At 40.3% G+C, this 17,512-nt stretch overlaps 1 protein-coding gene across 1 annotated transcript in view; it reads right to left on the minus strand.

The window, feature by feature from the left end:
* Nucleotides 1-1,109: 1,109 nt before the first annotated feature.
* The window catches only part of CNTNAP2 (contactin associated protein like 2), a 2,081,195-nt gene continuing 2,064,792 nt past the window's right edge, over nt 1,110-17,512 (minus strand). The window contains exons 22-23 of the mRNA XM_030203705.1: nt 9,749-9,820; nt 1,110-1,366 (exon numbers count right to left, since the gene is read on the minus strand). Of these exons, the coding sequence (XP_030059565.1) occupies nt 1,167-1,366; nt 9,749-9,820 (272 nt within the window). The 3' untranslated portion in view covers nt 1,110-1,166. The remainder of the gene's footprint in view (nt 1,367-9,748; nt 9,821-17,512) is intronic.

The raw sequence follows: 17,512 nt of genomic DNA on the forward strand, positions 1-17,512 counted from the left end.
CACTTTTTTGTACGTCTGGATTCACATGAAAAAAAGAAAAAAATAGTAAAACCTGCACCGTAGCCTTCAAATATTAATGAAAAAAAAACCTCAAACACTTTGAAGTCCACAGTAAAAATGTATTCATTATTACTGTATCATGTATTATAATTTTTCTAATACATCCCAGCAAATAAAAAAAGCATAGCAAAACAAACTCTGATGGTCTGGCTCTAACTCATGGCCACAAATGCTGAAAGATATCACAGGTAAGAGCTGAAAAGAAATTGGTTTCTGCCCTCATGCCAATTACATCCTAGCTGAAGATACAGAAATCATAGTCCTGAAAGAGAATAACCTTCAGGCTTCAACAAAACACTCCTTCAACAAAAGCTTATCAGTTAACCATGCCATAGAGTTAACACTGTAGTGCTGCTCTGTGCTCAGCCTGTGTTGGCATGTCTTGATAGTGTTTTTGGATATCGGTATATGATTGAAGTTCCCATCTGTGCTTAGTCCTTCCTCCTGTTCTCCCATCCCACAATGGAACCAATTCATGTGACAGTAAATGAAAATTTATGTTAACGGCCAGGAGCTGGGCACTATAGTGACCTGTCTCAGATGGACTGCAATAACACAGTAAACAATACTTTGAGGACATGTGTGCATGTCTGTGTATATATGTATATATAATATAACTATCTATATGTTTATATATTTATCTGCTTCTCAAGACAGAAATATTAACATCCTAAGGGCTTTTATAAAACCTGTAGAAAACTGGCCCTTCTTTTTGTAATAAGGAGCATTTAGAAGACCTCTCTAAACATACACTGAAAAGACAGGTATTACTGATAACCTTTAACCAAAGTCAAAACCCTAGAAGCTGAGCCATTGTCTATTTTCCTTTTTGTTCTGTTTTTTTTTTCTTTGATAATACAGAAGGGGCATTTCAGCTGCAAATGAAAATTAGAAAGTACTTTTCTTAAAAGTGTTTTTCTTCTTTTCAGTTTCTGGGGTTTTTACATCCCAGCCCTCTTCGTTACTTGCTTGATCCTGTGCTGATCTTTTAAAGACATGCTGAAGGAATCTGAAGCAGAGCACTTTCTTCCCTTTTGCCAGGACTTCCTTACCCTGTTCCCCTTTCCCACTCCCTCCCTGCCCCTGCCCCTTCTGTCTTGCTCTGTTCAGATAAGCCATTCCTTTTTGCTTTCATCGATAGTTTCTGTGAAGTTGGGGTCATTGTTCATGATGGCGGCGTCGGCACTCTCAGCAGACTCAGCCCCCTTGGCCTCATTTGTATGGTAGGTGCCCTTGTGGCGGAACATGTAGCGAATCAGAAACACTAAGGTACAGAGAATGGTGAAAATGACCACAGCGATGACACCTGTTGAAAGAAGAATGACAGTAGTCAGATAAAGGCTAACTTCTGATTTTGTATAGTCTGATGTTTTTCACTTCTTTATCACCTTTTTGAAGGAATTCACTCAAGGCGGTGTACAGTAAGAATAAATCAAATGTTAACACAATACAAAATACAACATTTTAATTGACAGTGTAGGGTATAAGCAAAGATGGAACATATAGATACAGTAAGAGGAGATAGAAAGCAAGGTGACTAATTTAAAGAAAGGTGCACATGAGGTCAAAGAGATGGTTAAATGTTATCTCAGCTAGAGGAGTGGATAAATGTGTCCTGCTATAGTATGTGCAGCCCATGGCTCTCCTTGTATGTGAGAGACTAACAAGTTAGTTACTTCTTCCATTAAAGGCCTGGTTGAAGAGCCAAGCTTTCACCTGCTTCCTGAAGTAGAGAGTCTTGTGTTAAGCAGAGCTTTTCAGGGAGTGCATTCCAGAGTGTGGATTGTTGCATTGTTTGCTCTTACTCCATTATAACTTTTCACTGCTCCATTGTGGGAATAGGGAGAACGCTTTTAGCCTACCATGGGGTTGAGATGTCAGGGGAGGGGATGCTCTTTCTTTTTGGAGTAGAGGTTCGATATGACTGTCAGACCAGACAGGGGGAGGATGGAAGGAATACTTGAGGGTACAGAAGGGCTATATTCCTTTAGTTAACTGGCCCTTTAAGTTTGGGCTTAGCATCATGGTGGTGGTGGGAGTGGGGTTAGGAGGAGAGCCTGGTAGTGATACAGAGAGCACTGCAATGGCCAAGCTCACTTTAATCTGGTCACTGTTTTTTTTTAAATCAATAAATGTTTATTGAATTAAGAAAATGCAATGCAAAACTTGTACAACAACAATAAACACCAGTATAGCATGGTATACCAAAATACTAGGCACAGGAAAAAGTGAGAAGTCCATTGCCATATTACCATTAAACCTCCCAGAAATAACCCCCACCCTAGTCCCACTAAACATCCTCCCCTGTATCCCTTCCTCTCCCCCCCAAATCAGAATATTCAAACTAGTCCATTCATCATCTTAATTTGTAACAGCCCTTTTGATTGTCAAGTCTCTCCATTTCTGTTACTATCTTTAATGATGACATCCAATCTTCTACAGTTGGGCTGATCACTTGCTTACACTGAGCCACAATCTCATACTTAGCCAAGGAGAGGCACATTCTATGCAACCTGTGATGTCATTTTTGCTCCTGTTTAATCCCCACTCCAAGATAGGCAGAATTTAGTGAACCTCAAAATGGGGATGTGCATTCCCAAAGACTTGTGCTGAACTACAGCCTCCCCAAATTCCTGTATTTTCTCACAGGTCCTCCAAATACGGTAGAATGTGCCTTTCTCTAAGCCACAGTGCCAATGTAAATCAGTTACACTTGCTGGGTATATTGTTTTAAGTCAAACTGGGTAAGATACAAGCATGTTTTTAAACGAATACACAGCCTTATATATTTCTTTAAAGAAATTCTTCCAAAGTCACGCAGTCAATTCCTCACCCAAATCCCGCACCCACAGTCAAAACATTTATAAATATTTCAGGGGTAGACAGTTTAAACCAGCATTTTTCAACTGGTGTGCCACAGCTGCTCCCCAAGTGTGCCGTGAGAGTTTACTGTCACTCCTGTCCCATTCCCAGCCAATGACCTGGCATTATAAGATTTCTTCTGTTGCGGTTGGAGGCAGTAGACAACGATTTAGACAGCCAGCTAGTGCCAACTTCCGAGTCTTGTCTTTGATGTAACTCCCTGCTTCTGCATAGGTGGGAAGCGACAGAGATAGGGCTCGGGTTGGTGCAAGCAGGCTGTCTGAATTGTTGCTTGCTGCTGCTGCCGCTGACCACTACAGGAAAGAAGGTGAGGGAAAACAGACGGTCTAAATTCCCCCGTTTCTGTACCCAGATACCATGAGGAAGTTAATGGAACCTTCATACTAAATCTACTTTAAATTGGCCGTACATTGTGAACTGGCTCAATTATAGTAAGTCCTTGGATTTGATGTAGTGAAAATATGTGTGACATTCAGATTGCATCTATTTGGTATGATCCAATTATGGGGGTAGTTCTTTAAATGTGTGCCTGGTAGGATTCTATTATAAAGGAATTTAGGCCTACATATTGGATGCAGTGACAGGATATGACCAACACCAGCACTGTGGTGGGTGAGTATTCGCTTTAAAAGTGTTTTTGAATGCATGTTATTTGCAGCTAATTTTATTATCTTTGAAGTGTGTTGTTGCCCTTTTGCCAATCTGTGTCTTCAATAAAAATATTAAACCTTAAAGATAACACAATGATTAAAAATGTAATTATTGAACTTTAAACGTAATCTTAATGAAAAAATGTAGTAGATTGGTGAGGCAAGATTTCCCTTCACTAAATCCATGTTGACTTTGTCTCATTAATTCATGCTTTTGAATATGCTCTGTAATTTTGTTCTTAATAATAGTCTCTACCATTTTGCCTGGCACCGACGTCAGACTCACCGGTCTATAATTTCCCGGATCTCGCTTGATTTGAAGGATAAATTACATATTTCTAACAATAGCGCTGCAAGCTCATTTTTCAGTTCTGTCAGTACTGTGGGATGAATACCATCTGGTCCAGGAGATTTGCTACTCTTCAGTTTGTAGAAGTGCCCCATTACATCCTCCAGGTTTACAGAGAATTCATTAAGTTTCTCCGACTCGTCAGCTTCGAATACCATTTCTGACATCGGTATCCCACCCAAATCTTCCTCGGTGAAGACTGAAGCAAAGAATTCATTTAATCTCTCCGCTACGGCTTTGTCTTCCCTGATCGCTCCTTTTACTCGTCGGTCATCTAGCGGTCCGATTTTTTTGCCGGCTTCCTGCTTTTAATATACCTACAAAAAATTTTACTATGTGTTTTTGCCTCCAACTCAATCTTTTTTCCAAAGTCCCTCTTAGCCTTCCTTATCAGCGCTTTGCAGTTGACTTGACATTCCTTATGCTGTTTCTTATTATTTTCAGTCGGTTCCTTCTTCCATTTTCTCTAGGATTTTCTTTTAGCTCTAATAGCTTCCTTCACCTCACTTTTTAACCACGCTGGCTGTCGTTTGGTCTTCCGTCCTCCTTTTTTAATATGTGGAATATATTTGGCCTGGGCTTCCAGGATAGTGTTTTTGAACAGCATCCACATCTGATGTAAATTTATGACCCTCACAGTCACTCCTCTAAGTTTTTTTTTTCACCGTTCTTCTGATTTTATCATAGTCTCCTTTTTTAAAGTTAAACGCTAATGTATTTGATTTCCTAAGTATACTTACTTCAAAACTAATATCAAATCCAATCATATTATGATCACTGTTATCAAGCGGCCCCAGCACCATTACCTCCCGCACCAGATCATGCGCTCCACTAAGGACTAGGTCTAGAATTTTTCCTTCTCTCGTCGGCTGCTGTACCAGCTGCTCCATAAAGCTGTCCTTGATTTCATCAAGGAATTTTACCTCCCTAGCATGCCCCGATGTTACATTTACCCAGTCAATATTGGGGTAATTGAAATCACCCATTATTATTGTGTTGCCGAGTTTGATTGTGTCCCTAATTTCCTTTAACATTTCTGCATCCGTCTGTTCATCCTGGCCAGGCGGACGTTAGTACACTCCTATCACTATCCTTTTCCCCTTTACACATGGAATTTCAATCCACAGTGATTCCAAGAAGTGTTTTGTTTCCTGCAGAATTTTCAATCTATTTGATTCAAGGCTCTTGTTAATATACAATGCTACCCCTCCACCAATTCGATCCACCATTCTGTATTAATTTTTTCAAAGTCTCTGTGTAAATGAAAACCTGTTCACAGCCCTACCTTGGATCTTCTCTATTTTGTCAGAGTTATACCTATGTTTGCTATATTTGATTTTTTTTGTTTGACCCCATGTTTCTAGGTGTAAAACACTGTTGTTTTTTTAAGCATGGAAATATTTTTGAAAGTAAAGACAAAAATAAATTACAAAATTGTATTTCTGCTTTCCTATTATTTTACTAGGTAGAGAGGCTAAAGTGGCAGGGGCTCTTTATCTTGGAGAAGATGGCTGAGGGGAAATATGATAGTGGTCTAAACTACTGAGTGGAATGGGTAGATATGAATTGCTTGTTTACTCTTTCCAAAAATACTAGGGGGCACGCAATGAAGCTACTAAGTAGTAACAATAATTCAAACTTTATTTCTAATCCGCTGTATCTAAAATAGTCTAAGCAGAGAACAAAGGTAATAAGAGAGTAAAATATAATAATAGAAATCAAACATAAAATAAAACTAATCACTCAACCTTAATAGTCATTCATTGCCAAAAAACAGAGCAGTATCATTAACCTAATAACTCATATGCTTGGACAAATGGATGGATTTTTAGTTCTTTCTTCAACTGAGCAATAGTTCACATAGAGCGAAGCTCAACAGATAGAGCATTCCACAACTTAGGGCCCTTAACATAAAAAATAGAAGCTTAGCGGGGTTTAAAAAAGGTGTGGATGGCTTCCTAATGGAAAAGTCCATAGATCATTATTAAATTGACTTGGGGAAAATCCACTGCTTATTTCTGGGATAAGCAGCATAAAAGTTATTGAACTTTTTCGGAATCTTGCCAGGTATTTGTGACCTGGATTGGCCACTGTTGGAAACAGGATGATGGGCTTGATGGACCTTTGGTCTGTCCCAGTGTGGCTATACTTATGTACTTTTGATAATTAACAATGATGTATTAAGGGTTGGTAAATGTGATCAATATCCAATAAGAAACCTACGGGCAGATACTTAACGTAATCCAAAAGAAAGGGTATATAACCTGTAAACATTACATAGGGGTGTTGCCTCTTGCTTCTAGAGACAACCATCTTTGCAAAGGTATATTTTGAAATAATAAATGAAGATCTGTTTCACCAAGTCTGGTAAAACAGCAAAAGTAGAGGCTGACAAATGCGCAAACCAATAGGGAGATAATATAAAAAACCAGTTTATTCAGAATATTCATATCAAGGACCCGACACGGTCCGTGTTTCGGCGTCAAAGCGCCTGCCTCAGGGGTCACAAACAACTTTCTCTGAGAAGAAGCTGATTGGCTTGAATAATTCCTTTATGTATGCACGTGGTTATAAAAACAAGTTAATCCACAGAGAGAACAAAAGGTATACCCCCTAAACCTGGCACTGCTCAGCTGTGCACCCCAAAGCCCTACTGAACTGAGAGACCCAGTACAGGAGCTGCCATCAGATGAGACCAAGAGCTTGTGAGATACCATCCATCCTCCTGCTGGAGAAAGAGAATACTAACTAAGGTGCATGCCATCCTATAAGACACTGCAGTTCAGTGCTCTCTATCTCCACCTGCTGGTACTAGATGGTCACAACCCACAAGTCTCTGGATTCATCTGCTGCTGACGCTAAGGATTCATCTGCTGCTGTGGCAGTTTTCTATTTATCACCACAAATTTTAACCAGATTATTACATAGTGAAAATTTGTGTGACATTCAGATTGTGTCTGCTTGGTTTGATCTCATTATGGGGGTAGTTCTATAAATATGTGCCTGGTAGGAGTGTATTATAAAGGAATTTAGGCCTACAGATTGGACGCAGTGATCTAATATGATCAACACTAGGACTTTGGTGAGTGAGTATTCGCTTTAAAAGTGTTGTTTTTGAATGCATGTTATTTGAAGCTAATTTTGTCATCTTTGAAGTGTATTGTTGCCCTTTTGCCAATTTGTGTCTTCAATAAAAATATTAAACTATAAAGATAACACAATGATTAAAAAAATAATTATTGAACTTTAAACATAATCATAATAATCATAATAAATGATAAAATATATATCCTTAAAAAACTGCTGGTGTGGCTTGACAATTTTTGTGCCTTGTGCTGCAAGATGAAAAAAGTTGAAAATCACTGGATTAAACAATAGACAATGCTCTTTTTAATTTCCCCAAGACCAGCCAAAAGTTTCCTAAATGTTTCACATCAGGATTTTTCCTCAACCACCCCCAAGTCATCATGGGGTACTTTTACTAAGGTGTGCTGAAAATGGCTTGTGGTAGTATAGGTGCGTGTTTTGGGCACGTGCAGAATCATTTTTCAGCGCACCTGCAAAAAATGCCTTTTTTAATTTTGCTGAAAATGGATGTGCGGTAAAATGAAAATTGCTGCACATCCATTTTGGGTCTGAGACCTTACCACCAGCCATTGACCTAGCAGTAAAGTCTCATGCGGTAACCGGGTGGTAATGACCTACGCACATCAAATGCTACTTGGCGCGTGTCCGAAAATAAAAATTATTTTTCAGCTGCGCATATCAAACACGTGCCAAAAATGAAATTACCACAAGAGCCATGCGATAGCTGGGTGGTAACGCCATTTTGGCACACGTAGACACTTATGCGGCTTAGTAAAAGGGCCCCCATGTAATGTTTGATCTGTGAACAAGGGAAAAAAATCCTTGACCTCCAAATTGAATTGTTCCCTCAGTTCAAAGGTGAGCAAATCCCCCAAATCAAAAAGTTGTCGTTTTGTTCTGACACCTCCAACAGAATGGGTGTAGAGGAAACCTAGGATATTTTCCTTTACAAAATCACCATGCAAAAAATTTTTTGATTCTAGTGTTCTCTCAGTAACAGCAACATAAATCTTTTCCAGTACTAGACATTTTGTGAAGTAATACAAAATCATACAAACGTCACTAAAAACCTAGAGACCAAATCTACCATTCCTTAACAGCACTAATGTACAAAACTCAATACAAAGACCTACACAGTAAAAAGCAGCACTGTAATTATTGTAGTAGTCTTTAGAACATCAATACACCTATTGAGTAAACTAAACAAGCCAAATTACTACATATTGATTCACTGAAAATCTATGCTAACAACAGAAATATGTAGTGAAAAAATGAAATAAACCCCAAGGCAGATGCTGCATGCAGTGTCTTTATAGGCCTATTGAGAGAATATCGAGCAGAGGCCATTATTCTCTAAGGTCGACCTAAATGTTGAGATTTGGGCGTCCCTGACCGTATTATCGAAACGAAAGATGGACGCCCATCTTGTTTCGATAATACGGGTTTCCCTGCCCCTTCGCGGGGACGTCCTGCGAGGACGCCCTCAGGAAAACTTGGGCGCCCCATTCGATTATGCCCCTCCACGTCTGTCTGCACATTTCTGCCTCTGTACCCCTCAAAAGAGAATCGCCAACCACCAAAACCTTTCACCTCTTAGTGGTCATTGATTCAGCAACTTTGGGGACAAGAGAAACAGATGTCCATATGTGACTGTAGCAGCGTGAGCGAGGGTGGACCCAGAGCCTTGATAAAATCACAGTCAGATAGCAGGTTTAACGGTAACACAAAATAATTTATTAATGTACAGGGAAAAGGAGTAACTTGTTCCTTTCATAGGTGCAGAGAACTAAACACAAAAGTAATCAGTCCTTGGGGTCAAGAATCTTCCCTTGTGGCCTGCTCCTGCAGGGCCACAGAGGGTACTAGCCTGTCTCTCAAAAGGCAGCACAGACAGCTTGGCTCTAGCTGGGTCCCAAGATTAAAGTTCTGTCTTTCAAAGCTCTGCAGAACCAGGCCAGCTTGGTCCTGGTTTCCAGTTATAGTTTTAACAGCATTCCAAAATAAACTTGGCCTACCTGAGTGGAGCTTCTGTATCTTACACATATACCATGAAGGCATGTGCTGGAGGGCTTCTCTTCTTTCCTCTGGACCTCCCTGACTGAGATGGGATAAGACCTTTTATCCTGCCTACACCACACTCTCTCTGCACTGCTGTTACTGAGCCATCCCTTCCCTGAGGTGCAGTGTGTTTTTTAAGTGGTTCTGTGACTGTGATGAAGCAGTAACTTCCTACAGATTCCCTCACAGTGACGTACAGACTTGGATGTCCATATTCTGAATTGGACGTCCTTTCTAAAATGCTGCTCCACATTACTTGGATTATGAACAAAAAACAATATCATTCCTATAAAAATATAATTCTGCTCTGAGCAGTGCAGAAACTGAAAAATATAATAACGGCTTCTCCTTGTGGGAGATTTTTATTTGGCAAGGCTCAGAGCTTGTCATGGACTCTCAGTTGCCAGTAGCACTAGTTTCCTTCTCTTGCTGGTAGCTGTAGTACACAGCTTTGGCAATTAATGGCAGTCAAATCTAAGTAGAAAGTAACTATTAGGGCTCTATTTACTAAGGTGCACTAGCATTATTAGCACATGCTAAAAAATTAGCGTGCGATAACCATGTAGATACCCATAAGAATATTATGGACATCTACACTAGCGAGCCTCTAGCGCGGCTTAGTAAACAGGGCTCTTAATGAACTGGGCATATTTTTGCTTACCTCCAATAATGGCAGAGTTCCTATTGACACCATCTATAATGGCTTGTCCTTCATTGTTCGGAAAGTCATTCTCTGTAAAAAGTGAATAGGAGAGTCAACACAAATATCCCTTGAACACGAACATGAACACATGATTGCAGATAGAGATGGACAGTAGCTCATAAAATCCATATAACAACTTCTGATACTTATTTCATTTTAAATTATGCAGTACAAAAATTATTTTAAAGAAACCAGCTTTTAAAAGGGATAGTGGACTTAAGGATCATCTTTCCATTTAATCAGAATAGGAACATGTTAACCCCCTTGTGTTGCTACTGAAGACTTTGATAAGTTATTTTTATTTTGAGAAAGTATGTGTGAGATTGACTGTGTGTGAGAGAGAGTGAATTTGCGAGTGTGTGTGTGTGACAGAGAGAGTGAGACTGCTGGGTGCGAGTGTGTCTCCTCTGTCCCCCCCTCCAGCCACCCAGCGATTCTACCTTTTCCTTTTGCCCCTTTCCAGCCACCCACCGATGCTCTTCTCTCCCTTGCCCCCCCTCCAGCCACCCAGCGAATCTCCTGTGTCCCCTGCCCCCCCTCCAGCCACCCAGCGATTCTCCTGTGTTGCCTGCCCCCCTCCAGCCACCCAGCGATTCCAACTTTTACTTTGCCCCTCTCCAGCCACCCATTCACAAAAAGGCAAACTTTTCCTTCTAATCCTTCAGTAATGTCTCTCACAAATATATTAAACAGAATCAGCCCCAGCACCGACCTGAAGCACTCCACTATACACCTTCCTTCTGAGCAGATTCCATTTACCACCACCCATCTTGCACAGTGAATGCGTTTTAAAGCAGATTCCACAACTTGGGAATGATGAGGTAACTTTTGCCAAATCCAGTGGATTTCTATATCCAGGAGGCGGAGAAGGATCAGATGGAATGCAATAAGACTCCTCAGCTGAGAGGTCCTGTGGGTCTTGATCTATCTCCCAGGAGAGGTCTGAGTCTGACTCTTCAAAGTACTGGTCATGGAAAGTATGTGGAAGAGAGTGTTGACTAGAGCATCAGCTCTGTGTCGAGGCAGATAAATCTCTGAAGTTGGAGAAAGTTCCTCTGTTGAGGTCGACCTATACATCGGTTGGGCTCTTGCTGCCCTGGATGGTCGATGCTGAGCCGGCGTGCAGGAAATCTCCAGTGACTGTCTCTCTGATGTATCAATGGTCTGGACTGAAGATGGTGCAAGCGCCCTGTAACTCTGTGAATTAAGTAGCCCTGAAAGCTCCTCCTTGAGCAAAGCCCAGATTTTCTCATGTAGAGTAGGCATTAGTACTGGCTGGGAAAGTGGTGTGGATGCAGCTTGAGTATTAACTATTAAGCCTATGCAGACATAGAAAGAAGACCTCAAAGGCTCTCTATCAGAAAAGATTTGGAGAGGAGAGCGGTTACTGCGGCACATATGTTTCCCATGCATTGAGGACGTTGATGCAGGGGAGGTGTTGTCAAAGAGCCTGGAGGGAGAATGATGGCAATGCTTCTTAGGTTTTTTTTATGCTGCTGATCCCTTGATGCATGTAGCACCGATGAAGAAGACAGAGTCCTTACACTATTGTGGTACCGAGTCTGATGCTGGACCTTATCAATGTTGCGTTGGCGCACCAGATGTCAATGCTGACTCAGGTTCCATGTTGAGTGCCGAATCCCCTGCCATGCTTGATGCAGATGCCTATGTTGAACCAAATCACTTTTCATGCTGGAGTCTGTGGGCTTTAAGGGTCCTTGTTTGCATGTGCAAGCAGAGTCTACACTGAAAGTCCCAGTGCTTTTTGGATCTAACCACTAAACACACCAGTTATGGGGGTCTGTGCCTCAATTAGTCCTATTGCTCCGAGTACGCATCCTAAAGCCACTTGGCACCCTCGTTGACATAGAGGGGAAAAACAGCCAAAGCAAGGTCAAAAGGCTCTATCGCCTGGGGAGGTTGAGTAGTCATGTACCTGAGAACTGTTGATGGTTTCTGGGCAAAAGATGGGCTCAGAGGCCCCAAATGCTGAAAATTGAAAAAAAAAGGAAAAAAATAAGAAAGAAAAAAAATGATTAACTTAAATTAGTATTGAAAAAAAGAATATGATGAAGTATCCCAAAAAAAGGGAAGGCACCAAAAAGACAAAGTTTGACGCGCTGAGGGATTTAAATAAACACCTCTCTGTTTCATGGAAAATGATAGAATGCTGGTCCCACACTCAAGCGTCAGGCGGGAAGGCACTCGCTTATGTGCAGTGGGGGCACTGCCTCAAAGATTTAGAATGACACTTAGCAGTGTTTTCACCAGGCGCCGTGGATGACATCATCCATACTTGAGAATATTATGTCTGCTTGTCCTCAGAGAAATCCTCTATATAAAGCTTAGGTGTTAAGTGGAAGTTCAACACCTCTGATGTTTGGACCAGTCTCTGGAATAGGGTGGTATATTTCGCCAACCTATAAAATTATCATTTTATCACTGGTCAGCAGTCAGCCCACTCACTGCCATGGGCAGACTTAGCCCCAAATATTCAGTGCCAGGCCATGTTCGGGCAACCACACTGAATATCCAGAGCTAATTCAATGGTGATAGCTGTTGGAGCGTATGTGAGTCCCGATCAATATTCAGTTGGGGCCCACATAAGACCCTAATGCAGATCCCAGCTGAATACTGGCTAGAAGCCACATTTTAAAAAATGCCAGGTCAGGCAGCCCCCCTGCTAGAGGTTGCGGCAGCCATTTTGGAATGCAGGCCAGCACCAGGTAGGAGTGAATGGGCATTTCTCCTGCCTGATTTCCCATAGACCACCAGGGACTTCTCCAGGGGGTGGGAGTTGGTGGCTGGGGCAACTTTCTTTTCTTTTGGGGGCTGGGAGGGAGAATTGTGAAGGGGGCTGCCAGGCCCAATGCGAGTTAACTGGGCACCAGCCGATATTCAGACCGGTGCCCGATTAAACTCCATGCATAAAGTTAGGAAAGCCTGGTTTCTTTCCTAACTTTCTTTGCTTACCTAGCTGGTTAGCAGTCAGAATATTGCCACTAAGAGCCATGCTCCACACAATCTCCACCCCTGAACCACCCCTAACTTAACTGGAGGGGGTTGGCCATTCAGCAGCACTGTCTGGTAAAATGCCACTGAATATTCTTGGTTAGCCCTAATCAAGAAATTTAAATGGCCACAAACCTCTCCTGGTCATTTAAATGCTTTAAATATCTACCCCTCAATGTTCAACTTGAGCATGTGCTGCTTTTTCATCCATGTTGATATTTCATTTACAAACTTGGTTAATTGATCATAGGTATCCATCAAAGAGAGAGTAGTTGGAAAATATTTTTTTGTCATTGGCATAGACAAGTATGACAAGTCCGTGGACTGAAATAGTTTCTAATGAATCCAAATATATATCTTGAACAGAATTGAGGACAGAGGGGATCTGGGGTGGGGGGAACAATACCGCAATGTAGGTTCCATGTTGTAGAGACTTCCTGATAAGACCTGGTCTTTTAAAAGGTGATGAATCATAACTAGACTATATCTGTAATTACAACGGAATTTAATTTAATCTACTAGATGGATCTAAATTCCATATTCAAATTGCATCAAAAGAGCAGTCTTTCCTTTATCCAAAATCTGCCTCAGTTCTGAACAAAGCTGATGGACAACTTTTACTGCTAAAATCTCTTCTAAAACGTATGTGTTCTGAATCTAAGTTTAAAGTAACACAAACAGTTCCGTAATTGGAGAGGCAACCACTACTTGAAGTTTTTTGCTAAAAAGGGACTATTAGTGATTGGGTGATAATTTGAACAGAAACACAAATCTTTAAGAAGAGGAATTAATGTACTTAATCCCAATGGTCTTGGGAAGATTCCTCTACTCAAGGTGCCTACTTTCCTTTACAGAATTCTAGTGTAACAGGTAAAATACATGTCTTTTATACCAGCCATAGATCTGGTGTAAATGCTCATACCTAGATAGCTCAAATACATCCATTAATAATAATATTCTATAAGTTATGCACCTAATTGAAGAACACTTTTCCAAAACTCAGTGTCCTTTTTTTTTTTGTCAGTTTTGTTTGACAGGTAGCGGCTTTTGGACTGAGTGAGTTTTGCATAGAGCAGGGGTTCTCATCCCAGTCCTTGGTATACACTCAGCCAGTCAGGGTTTTAGGATATCCATAATGAATATGCTTGAGACAAATCTGCATGCAAATCTATCTTATGCATATTCATTGTGAGTATCCTAAAACCCTGACTGGCTGGATGTGTGAGGCTTCTTTTCTGCTGTTTGTGTGTTGTTATTTTCAAAGACAGGCCCAGCAGGGAATAAGGTGAAAGAAAGGCCCTTCAAAATGTTTTTATTTTTAACGGAAGGAAAGAGGAAGGAAGGGGCGAAAAGTGAGGGGGGGGGGGGGCTTACCTTTACTGCTAGGCTACCTGACCCTGAAGCTGTGTAGCCCCAAGAGCAAAAACCCCAAGAGTTTGGTTGTGGTGATACCCTGGAAGGAGGACTACTGGCTACACCTCAACCATCAGCTCAGAGACACAACACAAGACCCAGGGAGTCTAGCCCTCCAAAAAAAAAAAAAGAATAAATAAAGATCCTGCTGCACCAGTCCACTTGCACCATCTGCTGGAGGCAGAGAAATACCAGAAGGTTCCTGGCTACACCTCTCCTTATAATAATGATATCATCAGAATCTTTAAATTCTCTACCTCTATCTGCTAGTAAGAGTACATAACCCATAGGTCTGGGCTGGTCTAGTAGGATGACAAGGAATGGCATTTACAAATGTATGTGCACATATACATGCTTATATGCCAGCATGCTAGTCATTTTTAAAAATTTGATTCTATAAATGTACATCTATAAATGGAACAAGTACAGGAATAGAATTATAAGAAACAAGAAAATTAAAGCAGAAAAAGAAAAAAAAGTACACACTTCTCCATATCCAACTAGCCTACTTCAAAAGGAATCATCAAATTTATACAATAACTGAAAAACCAAGAAAAAAAGTAAAAGTTAGCTTAACACTAACTAAACATTACAACGCAATATTCCTATCTTACCCACCCATTAAAGTCTTTATTTCTCATGACCCTTAAGAAATTATTCCAATTGCAAAGAGTCCCAAAATACAAACGCTTTACCCTGATGAGATAGGAGACATTTACAAGGGTATTTTAGAAAAATTGCTGCTCCTAGAGCCATCACCCTAGGCTTCAAGGCTAAAAAGGCCATCTAAGTTGTATGGCTCTAGCTACATCAGGAAAAATATAAATCTCTGAAGACCAACAGTTACTAACAAGGTAGATCTAGTATTAATTATATCCTGAGTATCTTCCAAAAAAAGCTGTTAAATCTATTTCAGTAGTAGCTAATTGATCTACCCCTTGTTGATCAGTTTAATCTTCTTTTTATCAGGTAATAATAACAATTAATTATAACCATTAAATCAATTCCAAGATTTCTTTGAGATATTTCCTCAGGAGTATCTCAGGAGATAAGCATATACAAGGAACATTCAAAAATTTCAGATTTCTAACCAGTTTTTAATCCCATGCCAAGTTTCATCCCATTCCATTAAATCTTTGGAGAGTTATTTTGATGGCAGCCATCTTGACCCTTAACGTATAATTCTTAAAAATGGGACCACAGTCTAATCTCAGCAAAGGGGCTTGACAAGGGATAAAATCCCTTAGGCTTCACTCTCTTTGGTCTTGAAGTTGCAACATCCTGCACTGGCCTGCTGGACCAGTAAGTGAAAAATGTTGAGGACACTAGTTGCAATTTTGTTTTCTCAATACATATAAACTGTGCTAAAATGCTGGGAAGCTCAAAGCCAGGGAGGAAAGATAGACAATGTGCATTCTCCTGCTGCTGGCCTATTCAAGGTACTGAGGAGGCATTACCTCAACCTCTTAGAGCAGCAAGGGTATCTCGGTCCATCTCAGCATGCTTTCTAATCGTGTCAGATTGCTAAGGAAGTAAAATGGGGAAAATTATATTTAAAAAATATAATTTTTTTGATAATTCAATTTTATGCTATACTCTCCATTGACTTTCAGAACATTGCTGGGTCCTAGTGTGCTCAATTTAGCTGAAAGAGAAGTAACCTCTGGTTGATAGAAGCTGGAAATAAATAACCTTACATCTCTGGATATCTTTCTTCTAAAGATCAGACTGATCGATTACAATGCTGCAACTGCTGCAGTCCTATCCCAAACATTTAAAAGTCAGCACTACATCAGATCAAAAAGGACACAAGCAGGCAAACTGTGAAGCAGAGAACTCCAAGGGCACAGGAATTCTAACTGCTTTGAAAATCAATACCAATACCTTAGAGTATATTTCTCAGCACTGCAGCTAATCCAAGCCCTATCAGTAATTACCTACTCTAGTTGCTATCTTTTAGTAGCTGGAGCACCAATTCGAGAGAAAAAAAAAAAAAGAAGAAAAGTTAAGACAGCAGTGTAGGTTTTATAGATCAGCATTCTTTATATTTTGAAATAAAATACACAGCTTAAAGACACAGAGAACATTACAATAAGGAATAAATCCAACAAATTGGATTATTAGTAAAGAAAAGAAATCATTTTTCTCTTTCTTATAGCACAATAAATAGGGTATGGAGTAAGGAATCTAGGAGTAGCTAGTAAGTGGATAAAGATAAAGAAAGGCTATTAACACAATCAAACCTCTTCATCTAATTAAAATCTGAAACTATCAAGGGGAGGGCATCGATAACCTCTTCATCTCTGCAAAAGACTGATTGTTCAGAAACAAAAAAAATGTTTACTTGACTCCAACACAACATATTTGCAAGGATTGCTCAGTAGAAAGGACACGCCTAATTCTCTAACTTTTCTTGATGGCTAAAAAAAGCTTTTCTTCTTTCCTGAGTTGTCTTAGTGACATCTAAACTTTCTAACTAAAAAAACAATTCCTGAGATTTTCAAAAATGAGGCGAAGAAGAGAATTCAGATGTTGCTCAAAAACAAACGCTACAAGAAAGGTTGCTCGTTCCACAACTTCCACTGCAGGATTTTCCAGAAAAGCTGTTGAATTATTCAAATCCACACCATTGTTCTCTGTTTTCCCTTGAATTATTCCCTCAGGGGTATTACTTCCAATATTACAGGAAACAGGTAAGTCTTATTAATAGCGGGATATGTTCTAAGGAATAATGTAGAACCTCCACCAAATATTTCTTCAGAATATCCAACAGAGCCATACTTCTCAGATTAGGGAATTTTAATATATTTAAATTAATTTCCTATTATAATTTTCCAGCTGTTCAACCTCTCTGTGGATCATCGCTTTATCCTTTACTAATGCAACAGTCACTTCTTGATTTCTTTTTCAAAATCTTCTTGTTGAATCCAGTCTTAGAAATTGCTGCCTCCAATTTGGTCAAAACCCATCAGATGCCATCCAGCGTCACACTACTTGGGGCCAAAGATTGCAAACTGGCACCGATATCACCAGCAGCTACATGCAAGGGTGGGCCTCTTCCACTGACACGCTGGCAGCAACTTCCACAGTCAGTTTTATCAAACACCTTACTTTGCTTCTGCTGGACATGGGGTGTGTTGCAGGCCACAGTAGAAAAAGAATAATCCAAGCCTAAGCTCTCCAACCCTCCTTCATCTTTCTGAGCAGCAGGCACTTGAACTCTGGATTCATTCAAAGAGGTCTTGAGCACATATCGCTTGATGGTAAGCTGTACAGGGGTTGAAGTCCGGTTAATGG

This window comes from Microcaecilia unicolor, chromosome 1 (genome assembly GCF_901765095.1).
Source record: "Microcaecilia unicolor chromosome 1, aMicUni1.1, whole genome shotgun sequence".
Taxonomy (NCBI): Eukaryota; Metazoa; Chordata; class Amphibia; order Gymnophiona; family Siphonopidae; genus Microcaecilia; species Microcaecilia unicolor.